We start from the raw sequence: 18,276 nt of genomic DNA, 5'->3' as shown, positions 1-18,276 counted from the left end.
AAAACTAGCTTTGGTTTAGTCTGCCGAGGTAATGAGGAGCATCTCCATAATAACTGGACAGACCAGCCCCTCTACTGTACATTAAGCCTGGAGAGGATGGCAGGGTGTCATAGGTTACAAGGTAATAACGACCGCACAAGGTGTAACAACAATAATAATACAAGAAATGAGACGGAAACGTGAACGTTCAGAGCCGAGTACAGTCGCTCGGTTGCGTTTCCTGCCTTGTATATTGGTTTTTAAAGCTTTTGTAACACTGCATAATGATATGATATTTCAACAAACACACGGCAACAATGATGAGGTAAGAGAGAAAGACAAAGAGTAAACCGTCAGTTAATGGGAACCGATATGAGAGCGCCCAGGTCTTCCCAGAGGCTTTGAAAAACATACAAAGTGCACTTAGTAAAGCTATCTCACCCCACACTTCTAACACCCTCCAATGTAGAACTAACAGACACTAAAAACAAAAACATGTACAACAGATGGAAGTAGTGGCAAGAGGTTTAAGACAAGAGATGTAACAATAGTCACAAGGAGAATACTAGAGAAAGAGAGAAGTGTTGATTATGTGCATGTTTCTGGTGTGTGAATATGTTTTTAGCATGGCGGGAGCGTGGCAACACCCAGGGAGAGCATGTTTGAGAAGATACAGTAGCCTCCATTCTGCACAGGTAGGTCACAATGTCCTGCCTGTGTCCACAGACACACACAAGGGGTTAAAGTTCAATTCCCCTAGTGTGCAGTCATTCAGTGAGAACCCAAGAACACATGGGCACAAACACCCATAGTGAATTACATGAAATAAAAACCCTACAGACTGTCAGTTATAACTGAGAAAGAAGATATTAAATGCCATAGACCATTTTCTTTGAGTCTCTGTGACAAAAAAAATAAAATAAATCCGTTCTCCCCCCAAAAAAACAAAAACAAAAAAGTCACCTTCACAGATTGTGGTTAATGGCTATGTTTTGTGTCTCATTTTTGATTCTCAGCTTGAAATCCTCAAAACGAAAACAAAACAAAAAAAAAAGGGGGTCCTGCCACCACCTCAGTCTCACACACTGAGCGAATTCTTTACAGAGGTGAGGGCAGGACCAGAAATAAATACATTCATCACTGACAACAATAGACATTTGATAAAAAAGAACACTGTCAATAAGTGTTTGCACCAACTTTGTATGAGGCCCGGCCAGCCAGAGGTTTGTGCTGCTTTTACACACAGAACACAGGCAGCTAAAAAAAATCATAGATTCAAAACATCATAAAAAGCAGAAAAATGACAACAACATTCACAGTTAAGACTACCAGATAAGCCTGTTTACATGCAATTAATAAATCAAAGCTACTTTCTCCAGATAGGTTTCAACCGCCAGCATCAGAGAGGTACCATGAAAGACTATTAAAATATCCCAAACCCTTCAAGCATCACCCACCCACTCCCACATATTAAGAGACCCAAGCAGCAGAGATAGTCCTCAAGTGCATTTGGGTAAACATAGAGACACAACATTGAGCCAAAGACCCTGACTAACAATGCCTTTTGATTAATATGTCAAGGACACATTGCCCACCCCCACCACTGCTGTCCCAGCTGAAGACAGGCCAGAGGGCAGGGGGACTGGGGCGCAGGGTCACCCCAAAGCCAGCTGGCAGAGGGGGGAGCGCCCCTAAACTCCACACCCCTCCCCCTAATTGAATATGCAGCAGTTCACCGCATGTTTGACGCTATGCTTTTGTTTTGGCAGCAACCTCTGTGGAAAAGCATTTTCAAAAATACACAAAAAAAAACACCTCTCTGACTGGCCGAGCCTCGACTGAGGTCTGTAAAACTGTAAAAGTTTATGTAAACAATGAGATAAATACATATGTTTCTTTTTAGAGCCACACACGGTTCCATAATCATTCAAATGTGCTTTGGTTTAAAAAATAGTTTGTGGATTTGGGTATGAGCTTTTTTTCTTCTTAGTTCTTTGTACAACTTTGCAACTATTTCTGAACATATTGTGTTACTAACTAAAATGTAGACTTGTTTTGAGCTGCCTCGCCTTTGTCAAGGCTCTTTGTGTTAGTTGAAAAAGTACCCCCCTTTTTGTCTTAAATATGAAACTAGTGTTTTGCTTTTCCCATGATTAAAATACAGAGAAATCGATACAATACTATGTCTTACAAATGTAGCTGAGAGCCCTGCATTCACAAATGCAGAACAATCCCTGAAGTATTTGAATAGTAGTAGTAGTAGTAGTAGTAGTAGTAGTAGTAGTAGTAGTATGGTCACAGTTTGGAGTTCGCAGTTTTCTTCTTTATGTCGAACAAGCAAGCATTCGACTACAGCTGCAAAGTCTTTTGCAGAGATGGCTAGAGATCTTGTACAAAAACACCTTTTGCATGACAGACATTATGCTGTACTGCAGTAAGTGCTGACAAGTACAATAACGTTTGAAGGCAATGCATTGTGGACTCCCTCTTAAGCTAGAAGAAATCACAAGCAAAATGGATCAGGCGATAAATAACATGTTTGTGGGGGGGAGTGTGAAAAATCCATAAATGTACCATGCAATCACTAAGCAGTAACTGCTTTTTAGCAAGACACCAACATCCAACATAACCAAGTAACAACTCCGGGAGTCCAGGACGCAGGTACCTTAAAATGGTAGTGATGCTTGTGTAACTGTAGCTGCATCCCTATGATAACAAACATTTCACAGACCATAACATGAGGACGAAGGAGGAATAAAAATCAAGAAGACAGTTAAAACCAACATAATAGAGGAATGCCTATACCAAAAACTTGTACTGAAGGTTCATGCTCCACAGTGTAACTGTTAAGAGTCTCGATACACTGGACAGGTTTCAACGTAGCCCAGTGACAACAGAGGGGCCAAACCCGACTTACGATTGCTAATGGTTAGGTAAAGCTTTGGAGGTGATACCTAAAAATAATGAAATCATTCTGTGGTATAATGGAATACAATCAGAAAAACGGATGCTGCAGGAGACCATTGAGTTGTCCAGCTGTCCAGTGCATCTCTGCTTCTCCCTTCTTATTACAAGTTTTCACAAGTCTGGCTCAAAAAACTAACAAGCAAACTTGAACTTCACATTAAAATTCTGATTATAATTCCTATCTTTTTTTCTTTTTCTTTTTTTTTTGGTCTGAACAGAACACATACAATGTCATCAAGTCCTGTTTTTAAAGTCAGGGAATATAAAGTGATAAGGACTCTGGATACAAACGAAAGAAAAAAACACGTCCAGGGAACATGTTTTAAACTTTACCCATTTCTTTAGGTCGTAAAGTTTACATTATACCGGCCCACCAATCAGCACAAGCTTTCCTTGCAAACCACACAAGAACTCTCCTCAGTCTCAGAGTCATTGGTCAAAATTCCATCAAAACAGTGGATTTCTTTGTCTGGACTTAGAATATAATTCATAATTTGTTTTTATACAGCAAAAAGAAATCAAAAGTGAAATAATTTAGTATGCTATATATCTTAAGTACATCTTTTTTTTTTAATAACTTTGGTTATGAACTTGTCTAGCAATGTTTGTTAGTCAGCTCTGTTCTCCTCAACATTCATAAGATCTTTGGAACACTGTACATCTAAACTAACTAACCACTATTTGCTCCAGGCAGGAAGCTACAGTACATTTTGAGGCGGGGCACATTGAGCAGGGCACCCAAAAAAGCTATCTTCATGACAAGTAAAAACAGCTAAAAACAATGTTAACGTGTAAAATCTATCAGCATTAAAAACCTGTGTTGAGAGATGGGCAGGTTAAAGCATTAGGTGAAAAGTTACCGTAATCTACACACTTTTTACAATTAATTACATTGGAACTTTCGACTAATCAACATAGAGTTCGTAAGAGTAATCAGAGGTAGCGAGGTCACAAGCCTATATAAATAGACTTTTCTTTTTTCTGAGGGGAGGAAAGCTATACAGACAAAAAATAAACGTACCCACTGAACATAATGTTCAGTCTACACCCTCTCCCTCCCCCCTCCATTAAACTACCCTCCCACCCCCCCCCCCCACCCCACCCCGACCCAACCCCCCCCTCCACAAGAAACATCCCAAGACCTTCCAGTTTAAACATTCACTGAAACATTACAAGTTCTTTGAGTAAAACAAGTACCTCAAGGGGTTCATCTTTCTAACAGGATTCATTCCTGGGAGCTCTAGCAGGCAAAAAACAAAAAAGAACGTCCTTTCTAAAGCCCTGTGAACAGCTGCAGAGAGGATTTTGAGTGTTTGTCGTCTGTAATAACTAAAACCTGATCCAATGTCATCCCACCTGGAACCCCCTTTCAGGACTTTCAGTTAAAGCATGGAGATGGTCCCAAACCTGGTCACCCCTCCTCTTACATACAGATCCCCATCACCAACATAACCAAGGATATAAAGCTGTCTGGGTAAAAATAATCTTTTGCTGAATTATTGCCTGTAGTGTTTGCATGGGTTTTTGGTCAAAATAGCATTGGAGCACAGAGGGGAGTCTGAAGTTGACTGTTGACCATTTGAGGATCAATCTGAAAAACTCAAAGACTTGACGCTCAAAGATGGAAGAGTGGGAGACTGCTGAGGGGTATGAGATGAGGGGGTTTGACATTACACCAGTACCCACATTCACATTTAACAGACTTACAACACAGAGCAGAAGTCATGCCACTCCACCATGGGTTCGTGACTTTGGAGAAAGACAGAGGAGTAAATTGTCCCTCCAGATCTCCTGAGAGGTGAGCAGACGTCACTTGATATAGATGATGACATGATCCCACCATCACCAAGAGCCCACTCTGGCCAACGGCTACATCATTTTCTTAGCCAGGGGCTCGTAAACTGGAATCAATATGTAAAAATGTGTGTGTCTGCATGTGAATGTGTATATGTGTGCGTTTCTTTGCTTTTGAGATGGAAAAAGGTAAAATAGATAAAGGTTTGTTTCTATTCCCAGAGTTCTTTGGCTTGATGCGTTTCTAAGAGGGTGAGGTGTGCATTCTCAGGTGGCTGATGAGGTTTCGCTGCTGGGTGAACTTCCCCCCACATAGCTGGCATTCATACGGCTTCTCCCCAGAGTGGACACGCATGTGCTCCGTCAGACGGTACTGGCGTGTGAAGCGCATGCCACACTCTTCACATGCGAACGGCTTGAGGCCGAGGTGGCTGCGCATGTGGCGCGTCATGGTGCCCCTCTGGGTGAACATCTTGCCACAGATGTTGCAGGGGAAGGGCCTGGTCAGCCAGTGGCTCTTTTCATGTTGTCTCAGCGTCGCTGGGTCTTTGTAGCTCTTACTGCAGACTGTACACTTGAACGGACGCGTTTCAGAGCCACCAAAGGTGGAGGGACCAACAGGGGCTGAGAGGTCCTCTGCCTCCTCTTCATCTTCCTCTTTCACAAAGGTCCCTCCCTCCTCTTTGATGTACAGCTCATCCTCAGTGTGTGTCTCCACATGAGCATTGAGCTGCTCAGAGCTGGGGAAGCCCTTCCCGCAGGGGATGCACACATAGAGGTTGTCTCCAAATGCTGGCTCAAAACCTTCCTGGCGGTACACGTAGTTTGCGCTGTGGTGTCCCCCTCCTGTTCCTCCTCCACCTCCTCCGCTCTCTCCATCGCTTTGCCCACTCTCTTCACTGTGGTCCTGGCCGTTTTCTCCTCCCTCTTCCTCTTCTTTACACTGGAAGGACTGATCAGAGGCAAAGCTGCTGCCGCTGCCCCCTCCAACCCCACCAGTAGAGGAGCGACCCTCTTTAGGACCCACGATCACCCCGTTAACCAGGGGCCTGTCATGGTCTTCAGACTTCAGCCCTGATGCCCCTCTCTTAGGCCATTCCTTCTTGCGAGCAACCTGTCTGGATTTCTTGTGGGGTGGGGGTCCATCAGGGTGGTTCTGGGTTTCCTCAGGGGCTTTGGGGTTGAGCTCCATGGACTCTGAGCCACAGGCGTCTATGCCTGGTAGGGTGGCAGAGGAGTCGTCCAGTGAGGCACTGTTGGTTGTGGATACTGAGGCAGATTGAGGGGACTCTTGGGAGTTGCTGTGTGGGCTGAGGGCGTCAGTGGCTGTGCCCGCAGAGGGAGGGCTCTTCTTGGACAGGTCTAGTCCAAGGTCTGGCTCCCCAGCACTTCCTCCACTGCTGAGGTTACCATTACTGCTGCCATTCCCCCCATTCCCATTCTTCCCAGAGCTGCCGACAAACATCTCGTCATCTGAGAGTTTGTCCCGAAGGCCTTCATCTGGCTGTGGCTGGTCGGCATCGGAAGGGGTGGGAGGGTAGTGGTTGTTAGGGCCAGCAGGGGTAGAGGAGGAAAGGCGCTGGTTGTTGAGGCGTAAGCGGCTAAGGGGACCTGGAGTGGAGGATTTACCTGGTAGGGGTTTCCCACCACTGCGCTTGAGCTTCTTTCTGCACAGAGCAGCGAGGTCATGGAGCTGGAGGTAGCTGGCTGCGGTTAAGAGGGCACTGAAGTTCTGCTCACTGCTCTGGTCCGACGAGGACAGGAGCTTCCCAGTGTAGATGAAGTCCAGGACCTGTCTGAACACAGAGGGGTTAACCATCTCTGTGTCCAGGTTAATGAGGTTATCGTGGAGGACCAGAGATTTGAAGTAGATGCTGCTAGCCGCCAGGATGTTCTTGTGGGCACGGAAGAGCGCATTCTCCACCACGATGATAACGTCACACAGGAAGCCCTTGGCTCTCTGCTGGTTGAGTTGCAGCAGCAGTTGTTTGGCATGATTTGGCAGTTCCATTTCCACCTTCCTTCTTTCCTTCTCTCTCTCTTCCTACACGAACACCACCTGAAGCTGAGACAAAAAGAGAAGAGACAGTGGTTAGTTATACATTGGAATATGGAGGAATATTATGCTGAAACTCAGATATTGTAGAGAAAGTTGCCTTCTTTAAACCGTACTTGCTTGAAAAGTTTAACTACTAGACCACAAATAAGCAGCGGGAGAAAAAAATATTAAAATTCTGCCTGGCAGAGAATGTTTCCAATTTCTAACACTAACCCTAAGTAAGATTTGAATTCATTAGAGGCTTAAAACAAATTTATAGTCTGAGAGTGCCAGCATGTGTCTGGCAGATCTAACAACATCACTCAAGATGCATGTGTTATGAATCCTGGTGAGAGTAAATCCATCTAAGCTTTTAGCCCTCATGGGGAAATTAGCAAACTGTCAGCACAGCACGCGACATAATCACATGGTAGATGAGAAACAGTAACCCTTGCCTCCCTCTCTTCTTCCTTTTCAAACAAATTGCTACACTACATGTATCAAGTTCTGAATTGTACACATTGCCACTGTTCTGGCACAAAAGCCAAAGGGGCGGATAAGAAGAAAAGGTAAAATAACTACTTTTCTAAGCTGCTCTCTCTCAGCTTCTCCTCCCTATCTAAACAGCGTAACTCTAGTTTCGATGGGGTGCCCTCTTTGGAAGCTCAGCTCACACTAGTCTCCATTAGGTCATGGTAATGTCAGCCCTGCCCCATTGTCTGGGGGTGGGGGTCGGTGGCATTGCAGGGCCGGGGGGAGGGATTAGGTGACACCTGAGCAGGTAAAACTACACAGGAGCTGGGGCAGAAGAAGGGGGAGAGGGTGTGGCTCAGAGACAGGGATAGCACCACCTGATCCTCCAGAGAGGCCCTCATTTATGGAATTAGGACAGATGAATCTCATTCACTGTTTTACTACATACTGAGCACCTATTACACACTATTGTGCTCTAGTTCGACTCTGTGACTGAATCCACAAACGTTGTAAAGAATTACAATGCCAAAAGAATATATCCACAGCTCAAGTCTAATGGTAACACTAATAGTGTGTTTTGGCTAAAGCAGCAGGGTCTGTCCCTGACTCATGTTTAACATGTTCTTAAAGCCTTGGACATGCTGGGAAAATGGACACACACCCTTAATGCCCCTGATCAGAGCAGGGTATACCGTATTACAGGAGATTATACTGTAATGCAGAAAGATGCTTCACTTGAGCCATAAATAAATGTGAAAATGTACCATTTCAACCCAGTGCCAACCTAGAGATTTACTGAGAGTTATCTTTCATAATACAAAGCTGGAAATACTGGAGTGGTTCCTAAACTATACCAGAGTGCCAAAAGCACCAGACCTGAATGCAAACACATACAGCAGAACTTAGTTTATCTAAACCTCCTCTGGAATAAGGGTTCTTCACAGGGCTGAAATGTTTTGATCATTGAGATAGTCTACCAAGACAAAGCTCATTCTTAAAACCGCAGATCCCAAAGCGGCATGCGCAGCCTATTTTCTGGTTAGAATACTCTTGATTGCATATCAGCCAGGATCAACTGCACAAAAAGACACAATATGTTTTTGTCCAATTACCCAGTCAGTTCAGATGCCTGAGGTTTGGATAAATGAGGTTACAGTAAGCTCACGGTGCATCTGTTTGCTTCATCAAGGAATCTGATTTTTTCCCCCACAAAAAAAAAAATAAAAAAAGACGACAGACTCCACTGACGACAGACTCACAGCCTGTCAACTATTTCTTGTGAGAACATTCTATTATAGAGAGCAGCAACACAACAGCCTACCAATCTTACTTGAAGCCTATAAAATGCTGTAGCCAAGGCCCTACATTTATGATTCTAATGAGAAAACAAGAGTTGCCATTGAAGAAAGTGAAATATAGGAAATAATTTGTTTGGTCTGGCTGATGAGGACATGAACAAAAAGATAAGAGCCGTAAATTAAGGATTGCTGGCTGATGTATCAAAACAGGCTTGGCTCAAATATTCGGGCTGGCTGATACAATCAGCTGGAGTGATCATTACTCTCAGGTCCAGGCCTGGGCTTGCCTCCTCCGCTTTGACACTTCTACCCATGGTCTTCCCCTCCCCCTCTCTTTCCTCTGCTTCTCTTGTCCTTTCTCTCTCCCTCTATCCTCCCACCCTCACCACCCTGTTATGGGGCATGCAGGCAGATCCCAGGAATACTTCCCCACATCCCTGTGCCCAACATGACTCACAATGAGCTACACTATAATACATAACCCAGATCAGCAGTTAAATAGAGGATGTGCTACAAGGGTGAACAGCACTCAACCCTGCAGGCAGTGAGGTAGAAGAGGACTAGTAGAGAAAGAGGGCCTCCACTATGATGCCAGCCAGGAAGCCATATATCAGTCAAGTCGCTCTCCAACACACACACATATACACCTCTGCAGGCTTTATGGGGGGATTCAAGAGGCTTTTCCAGCAGACCGACGTAAAAGGGGGCTGGGCTCAGAGTAGAGAAGCCAGCTCAGGAGAAAAAAAAAAGAGCCCTCCCCCACCCCCCTCCTCTTCTCATCCCTCGTTCTCTCTCTCCTCCCCCCCATCACCCACACGGCTGCCCTCTCCCCCTGGCCCCTCCTGTGCTGTGCTGTGCTGTGCTGTGCCGGCTGGATTCCAGGGAGCTGCTAATGGATTATGCCTGATCTATATGCAGCTAGGGTGGGACACGTGTAGGCCCAGCTCCCCCTACCACTGGTGCTGCCCAGGAAAACAGGCTTAATACCACAGGGGACAGATAGGCCTGCACCATCATGGCAGCTCCATCTGTGAGCGCCTAGCACTCTTTGTACGTTGTATTAACATTTTCAATACCTTGTGTAGGCTATTGAGCAACACCTCAAATATTGAAGTATCACAGCCTGAAGCATTAGAAAAGGATGATGCTATTAGAACTACACTGACTGGAAATGTGCTTCCAATGTGTAGAATGCCTAGTTCATATACTTAATGTTAAGTAGTAGACTAACTGAGTGCAGTATTTCCACAGGGCTGGATCCCTGTATTTTAAGTCCTTTGCGAGAGCTGGTGTGGTCTAGCAAGACGGTTGAGAGATGGCGAGGTGGCCGGTCAGGAGGGCCATAATAAATTATTGACACCGGAGAAACAAGACATTCTCAGACCAAATATGGCACCACATACCAACCAGAGCCAGCTCTGGGACTGGACCAGGGTAAATGTTGCCCTTAAGCACAGGCACAGGATCAGCTTACCTTGCCCGCAGTGTTAACCTTTTCAAAAACTGACTGTGGCTTAATGATAGAGGGGGCAGCCTCATTTTAAAAACACAGCGCCCTCCTGCTTAGTCTCAAACCTTGACTACTTTCATGAACCTACTTCTGAGCAGACAGTGACAGTGTGATGTTTACACAGACTAAACAGACATGCCTACATGATCAGGATAAGATGTCTGTGTGTCGACTTGGGACTGAGAACTGGTGAGCTTCACTGCCCCCAGCACTGAATTAATGTCAGTCTCCTCTAAATTAAACAGGTTACACTAGAGATCCGGATGATCTGGTTTGACTTCATTAACTGCTTCCTGTCTTTGTATCCCCTTTTCCAAGCAGTCTGGGGATCAAACAATATGCCGGTAAACCTATCTTTTGGAGTCCGTGTTCATGCAGTGAAGGTGACTGTGAGAGCGGTGGGTTGTGGTACTAATCTCCTGAATAGAGGGGCAGACAGCCAGGAGAGAAGGCAGAGGTGAGGCAAAGTCCAGTGGCGCAAACAACTAGTAAAGAACACACACCCTACTACCGAGTAAGATTTACTGGTGGCGACCAAGGGAAAACACCACTGAGTAGGATTCTGAAAACATATTCAACCTAGTCTTTATTGCAGGCTGATCTTTCACTCCGATTCCTTTGAACAACATACAGCAATGCCTTTGTCAGGCTGTGTAGACGGCCACATTGTGCGGGAGAAGAAGAGGGGGAGAAGAGAAGGATGTGCAGGTGAGGCATGCTTCAAGCAGACAGAGAAAGAGCCCATCATGTCCTCCAGGCCTTGCTGCACGCACACACACACACACACACACACGCACAGTACACTCAGCACACACCCAGAGTGAATGCTGGTGGGCAGAGGGAGTGGGGGAGGGGTTAGGGGGATGGTACAAAGCCAGTTTGAAATACAAACACCTAGCAACCAGCTCAGAGCCATTTCAACATGGCTGATGGGTTGCTGTATGGGTAAGGCTGATCCTTGTTGTACTCACGGGCATTGCAATTATCTGCCTTTCGGTTCTCTTGAGTGAAAGGGTGGCCGACAACACAGAGTGGAGATGAAATAGAATAGCAGCGCTTTTCACCTACCCATTCTGTGGGTTGCTCTATACCTGTGTAACGCCTACCTGAATAAACAAAGTAGCGCCATTTTACTGTACAGCGTAAATGTATTCGTAATTCCACTGCGAAAACAGGAGGAAAATGAACTATTCATGTTACATTAATTTGTTCCTGGTCTAAATAATCTACTTGAGAAAACTTACAGAGTAGTAGCTGTATAGCAAAAGCAACATACACTTCTTCACAACACACAAATGTTTCTACATTAGTCTTTTAGTTAACCTAAAATGGCTTGCTGGCTTTGCTTGCATATGAGAAACTTTGGTCCACAGTGTGACAAATGAGAGAAATAAGCAATCAAATTCAAACTGTAAAAGTTAAAGCCCTAATACAACCTCAATTCTTTTTTTTCTTTTTACACAAGAATTATAAAATATGCTTGTCTTGTATTCACCTCTACTCATTAACACCATTTCCTTATATAGGTCCAGTGATGTATCTAGAGCATCTACTGGAATTCCTGGACACTGATTTAATTCTGGACATAATCTCTTCACCAAGGCTGCTGGAGAGAAGTCTTGCTGTATAATGGCTCAAAAACAGTGCGAAGGACAATAGGTAAAGGCTGATCTGTCCGGTCTTAGAAATGAGAAATTCTACAGAATTGTTGGATATAAATGCTAGTGAGCAGGTGCAGTGACCCTAGTGTTGCACGGCTGAGGTGGGAGGGGGGGGTACATCATTTACTGTACCCCTGCCGCAGTCCGGGTGGAACCCTTCCAATTAAGACTCATTTTCCATCGGGCAGGTCAGCCATGTTGAACACAAACACAGTCCTGCCCAGGGTGCAGTGGAATGAAAAGAGCCCCGTCCATTTCATCACAGGAGGGGGCCTTTAGTCGCTGCGTACCCCAGATGTGCCAGTGCTGTGCAGAGAGAGAAGAAAAAGCAAGACTCTCTCTCTCTCACACACACACACACACAAAGCCAAAGGCAAGACTTCCACACACATACATGCACCTCAACCTGTAATCAAACCCATGGATCCTCACCATCTTTTTTCTGTTGTACGGTCTACATAAACCACATATGTTTAAATAACAACTACTGCTTTTTAGGATCTTCTTATGGCAGGGCATTAACACCAACAAAGAGAACTACATCAAGTTGGTGCATGGTGACTATAATGACTACTGTAAGATATACAATGTATGGCAAAGTATTCTTAGAGAAACTTGAATCTCTCTTTCCCTGGCCTGAAGAAGTGGGACTGTGCATGTTAAATTTTTTGTATTTCCTACAGCTCAACCAACCAACAGCTTGTGAATGAGTAAAGTGCTAATGGTGTGCATGTCATCCACTGGTAATACTAGACCCTCGGGGCACAGCGAAGTCTAGAGGGGGTAACTGGTATACTTTCTCATGCACACAATAATATCAAACACACCAAACCTTTTCCCAAAATTTCACTCCTATACATTTATCTTCATGAGGATGGTCGATGCAGCGCCCGACCCGGGGACAGTCGCCTCCCCTTTTAACCTTTTATAGGCACCATCACCACAGTGTGATTAGGGAAAATCCAATTCAATACAAATTTACGCATTTATTTATCCGCATGGGGCAGTTTAAAGCATGCAAATAAAAGGCACAAGCAAACACTAAAAACCAGACATAGAATAAAGATATCACATTACAAAAACAGGCAAAACAGGACAGATTACTAGATTAACAGTTGACCATTTGCATATTTGTGCTATTAAAGTGCAGCGTGCAGGCAGAGGTAAGCAGTCATACGCATAAAGCTGAAATTATAACCATCCAGTGTAAGAAACCTCATGATTCTTATGTGAAAATGTTATTGCTTCTGGTATATTCTTCTTTAGATTTGTCTGACACTGGGGTGCTAGAAAGCAGCTACATGATTGGAGGAGGTTGAATTCACTGTGCAGTATGTGTGACTTATCTAGTATTGCTTGGGCCTTTCTCCGAACCTGCTGAAAGACTTCCAGCTTCTAGACTACCAGCAATACAGATTACCAATAGTTGACAACACGTATTGAACTGTGGATTGTTTCACTAAAAAAAGTTGATCAACCACTTCACTAACATGTTAACATATGATAGCTATGGCAGAGTGAAGTCTGCCTTGAAAGAATGAATTCTGTAGATGAGATAAAAAAAAACCCATAAAGCAGCACACTGACCCACATGACCAAGTGCCTAATGCGCTTGTTAAGGACAGAGGGCATGTTGGGTAAAGAAAGATCCTATATGGTCCAACGTTTTACAGAGCTGCCACCACCCCTTACTCACCCCCCCACCCCTCCCTTTCCACACACACACACACACACACACACACACACACACACACACACACACACACACACACACACACCTCCTCCGCCTTTAAACACTGCACAACCTTCTGGCTATCAGCACTACATTCCAAGGACTGTTTCTTCTCCTTAGAGAACAACAACAACCCTGCCCCGAGGTGCTTTAGCCACTGAACAAACCAAACTGCCTGGAACAAGCAGGACAGAACAGACGGACCTATATGGATACGACAGGCTAGCACAATCCATAAGTCCTAGTCCAACATGTCAGCAGAACATATAGCCTAAGTACCCTTCTTAGTGCAAGTGCTGCCCACACACGCCACTGTAAGCCATGATCACAATGTACACAGGATACTGTGTGTGTGTGTATGTATAGAAGGGGAGGGGGGGGGGGGGGGGGGGGGGACAAGACCAACCAGCCGATCATGAAGCACACACACACACAAACCCACATACACACACACATAAGGCTAATATTACCCTCCAGGCCTGACTTGCCAGTCCATAGTAATCATTCAAACTAGTCACATTGATCAGTTGATGGTCATTCTAAAAGGCCTAAATCAACTTGTCCATCACTTATAGAACAACATAGTGATATTCCACAACAGCTACAACATCCAGATGGGCGGGCCTGGCAATGCGACTGTTACTTCATTATACTTTTGGTCATAGGCCAAATAATCTCTTTAATTGCTTTAAAGTGTTTTGGCAAATAAGCCATCTTGCTACAGAAGAGTTTCAGAAAACATGTTTTATTTAATCAACCAACTGAAACTGAATGTGTAATGATGAAAACACACAATGTTCTCGTACTTCATGTTTGCATATCTCTCTCTAAGCGATTACATTGGTAAGAAACAATGTCTTAGAAAATAAAGGGACCACATGAAAAAAAGGGCTTGGCACCGGCAGATTTCAAAGCTTACTGCTATAACGGAAGCAGCATTGTGACCATTACACACACACAGTATTTAGGCAGGTGCCCTATTCCAGCTTTACAAGCCTCACCAGATTAGATTTTGAATATAAAGCGAGAAATATATTCGAATGAGGCCAAGTCTTGAAATAGCTTGTGCTTTTAAGCTGCATTTGCAGTTGTTTTGCCAATATTTAGACTGACAGACCAAAGACAGACCCCTCAACTACATTTCTGGGTGACTTTTTCCCCAAAGACATTGCAAATGTCTATAAGTATGTGTCAGCTTTTATAAATGGACTCTGAAAAAATATATAGGCTACACATCTTCAAAATTCTTCAAAATCAACTCCCTGACCTTCATGCAACAAAACGCCTATACCTAACATGTGGTTACACCTACAAATGACCCGATTCTTGAATCATAAGGATGTATTCTATATAAAAAACTAAAAATAGAAAACTTGGTGTGAGTAGGATACAAAGTGACACTTCAAAACCACATTTCGTCACAGATGATCAGGAGAAAAACTGGCAAAACATTGTGGCTAACCAACTTCAGACTCACTTTTTATACACAGACACAGACCTTTCTACCACTAGATAGACAAGCACCTCTGACTTCTGACATATTACTTTCGACTCAAGCGCAAAAATGACCCACTTTTAAGTCAATTGTGGCAAAATAACTTTGTGAGAGGTCACTTTTTACACTGTTATTCACATTGTTAACTTGTATACCAGTATAGAGACCACATTTTGTGAAGTCACAATATTTCTTGTTTGGAAATAAACAATGTACTTAACATACCCATACTGGAAATGCTTATGGAACTAAAATGCCATTTGCTTACACAAAAACAACAGCCAGTCAAGGGAACCCACATTACTGACATTCCTGTGCCTTATTATCTCCATGCCCCTTGGTACTTTAACCACACTAATCACCTGAGAAGGCGAGCTGCCTTCACACCTGAGCACTTACACAATAATATTAGCCAGCAAGTGATTAATGGCCAGCCTGGATTTGAGTTTAATAATCATACATCAAACATATTGATCTGGCTTTTTTGTTAATCGAAGTGCCAATTTAAACCCTAAAAACACTGTGTGGTCCAGAATTACGCAACACTGTTTCTGGTAAAGCAAACCAGTTTTGGGTCACAATGTAGCATTACATCCACACTGTAGCCGATCACAAAGATGGTCGATGTGTAGCAGTGGAAGTATGCAGCACCTATATAGTAACAGATATAAACCCATACATTGATAGCCTTCATGTTTACAAGACAACATGGCTAAAACAGAAACTATTTGCGTATAAACTGTGTGGTCTCCATAGCTGTTAGATAATTTCCTAATTAGTCCAACCTAACGACCAGGGTAGCTTAACCAACATATAAACAATGTAGGCTATATAGGTGTCGAGTGAAAGATCTCTATAACTATCAGGCTGATTAGACAAACCATCACGCGTAAAATCCATAGAATGATTTCTTTAACTTGAGCAATTAAATGCAATTTACTATTTGAATAAATTCACAGTAATCTGTTATGATAATATGACAGCGATCAAATTAAGGAGGACCTTCCGCGCATTAATCTACACTGTGGTAAACAAATCACGGATCACACTTGATTATAGAAGAAAGAGAAAACGAGGTAAAGTGAGGAAAAACATTTCAACATTTCTTGCAAGTGCTACGACGCACCGAGGTGGCTCCTTTCTCTCGCCTAATGTGCTCTGCCAGCCTGGTTATTATTTGGTAAAGAGTCGTGCTGTGGGGCATCTCCTCTACACACAACGCTGATATAAAATCCACAACATTTGTAAACAATTTACTTGCGGTTTCGAGCAGGAGCCTGGTTAAACTCATGCAAATAAAGTGGGATTTTTCGGTTTGCCAAGCAGGCTGGTAGAGGCAGAATAGGCACCAGCGGAGCCCTTTTTTGTTGGCACGCCGTGGAAAAAAAAATCCACCGTAACACCGAAAACCCTTGCGATCCTTTCAGCCACCGAGAAAAACGATCCGACCGAAACGGACGTAAAAGCTACCCAAATGCGCGTTCACAATTCATCTGAAAGGAGAATAATTTCGTTTAAATACCTTATTACATCGGTAGGAGCGTTCTCAATTTACCATCCTCTTGCTCATCTCACAGCCTTCGGGACGCCATGTTGCAAGCTTATGACGTTAGGCTTCCTCACCCCTGACCCACATTTGAATAGAAACCAGCCCAGAGTGCAGCGGAGAAAACATCCCACTCCGGGAGGGTTTGGCCAGTTTCTCAGCCCAGGACCATTGGCAACTTCACCTACCGGGTGTCAACCGTAGAGATAGAGAGAGAGAGAGAGAGAGAGAGAGAAATATATTCTGTGTTTAGACCCTGCTTTAGGCCTTCTGCCTGCAAGATTCAGCCATGGCCCTATACTGCTGAATGCAGGTCCACACTGCAAAAAATGTCCATCTTAACGAGTCAGTTAATCTCACTATCATGAAATAAAAAAGTGAGATATTGTCCTCCCGGTGAGGTGAGGTCAGTCCACTGCAGTTTCACCTGAATTTTATAGAAAGTGTGAATATCTTGTAACAGGCCGGCATAAGGCTGTCACTCCGCTAATAGCCTACAATACCATTAGATGTAAGAAATTATTGAGAGAAGTTAACTTGCACTGAAAGCAAGTGAAATGATATGACCCCACTTCACTTATTTTAAGAAAAATACTATTTTAAGACTCAATGCTTAAAGTTACATTAGGCTACTTGTTAGGACTGGCATTTTTTTGCAGTGTAGGCTGTTTTTCTCTGCACCTCCAAGAGCCTTCAGCAGTAGGCTATGTAATGTCGATAGTGTAATGTGTTTAATTAATGCCTTTATTGCAAATTAACAACCAGACCAGCATCACCATGACAAACAACAATAGTCCTGCTCATTCAGAAAACGGTGTTCATTTAGGCTAGTTGATTTAAGATAATTGTTGTAATCAGTCTCAAAATTTACATTTACACCATTGCAGGCCTGGAATTCTGCCTACAGTCTGCATCCATCCATATGATAGGCCAAACTGTTTCGACAGTTTCAATAAAGGCAATACCTACATATGTGTGTTTTATTATGGTGTTTTGCGGGGACAAGAGGGCATATTATGCTTGTCTGTTTGAGGACCAGTGATATCAACAGAGATATTTCTAAGCTCTTCCGGGCTGAGCAGATGAGTCGAGGCATCAGCAGAAGAGCTTGTGGTTCACAAAGTGGGCACCAGATGTGCGGAAGTGTGGAAATGTGGTGGCTCCTCCTCTCAGCACAGAGGCTCGGTGCAAAGATAACATCCCAGCTCTCCGCCAATAGACGCAGTCTTGAGGCATAACTATGATATGACCCTATGGATGGTTTTAACAATGTGGCATTTGTTGGAATGGCAACGGGGTTGAATGTTTGATGCCATTATGCCTGTTTTGGTAGCCAATTATGAACATAATTGTCCATTGGCTCAAAGATGAGGCTCCAAGGCGCTGCAGAAACGCAGATTGGTCCAGTCAGTTTTGGGTTACGTGCTTTTTATGCGTATATAGTGTCAGTTTCGTCTTCATGCGTTATGCGTATGGTTCACATTCCACGGATATCTGAAGTTAGCCTGATGGCGCTGTGCCAAAGTACTCTTCTGACACTCAGTGGTTGCTGTGGAAACTGCATCCTCCTCTGTGACGAAACTTTACACCCACCCACCGAGATGCTGGGAGGCGCACTGCACCTCGACTAAGCAGGTTTCTGGAATACCAACTCCTCCCAATTTAAAATCCCTTACGAACAAGAACTAGGCCTATAGTAATCCTATCATACGCTTTAAAATGATGCTATAAAAATGTCACAGCAAAATGGAATATTACATTATGATGTTTATTATAATATTC

At 43.8% G+C, this 18,276-nt stretch overlaps 1 protein-coding gene across 1 annotated transcript; it reads right to left on the bottom strand.

Moving 5' to 3' along the window:
• Positions 1 to 4,086: 4,086 nt before the first annotated feature.
• Positions 4,087 to 16,542, bottom strand: LOC139927559 (hypermethylated in cancer 2 protein-like). Its single transcript, XM_071919750.2, has 2 exons — positions 16,471 to 16,542; positions 4,087 to 6,805 (listed from the first exon to the last, which is right to left on the bottom strand). The coding sequence occupies exon 2, from the start codon at positions 6,749 to 6,751 to the stop codon at positions 4,985 to 4,987; it is 1,767 nt and encodes a 588-aa protein (XP_071775851.2). The 5' UTR covers positions 6,752 to 6,805; positions 16,471 to 16,542; the 3' UTR covers positions 4,087 to 4,984.
• Positions 16,543 to 18,276: the final 1,734 nt, after the last annotated feature.

Source organism: Centroberyx gerrardi, chromosome 8, assembly GCF_048128805.1.
Source record: "Centroberyx gerrardi isolate f3 chromosome 8, fCenGer3.hap1.cur.20231027, whole genome shotgun sequence".
NCBI classification, from domain to species: domain Eukaryota; kingdom Metazoa; phylum Chordata; class Actinopteri; order Beryciformes; family Berycidae; genus Centroberyx; species Centroberyx gerrardi.
This window is presented reverse-complemented; position numbering and strand designations above follow the sequence as displayed.

Bases quoted from the DNA above. Each gene is read 5' to 3' on its own strand.
- LOC139927559 (XM_071919750.2), bottom strand. From the start codon at position 6,751: ATGGAACTGCCAAATCATGCCAAACAACTGCTGCTGCAACTCAACCAG.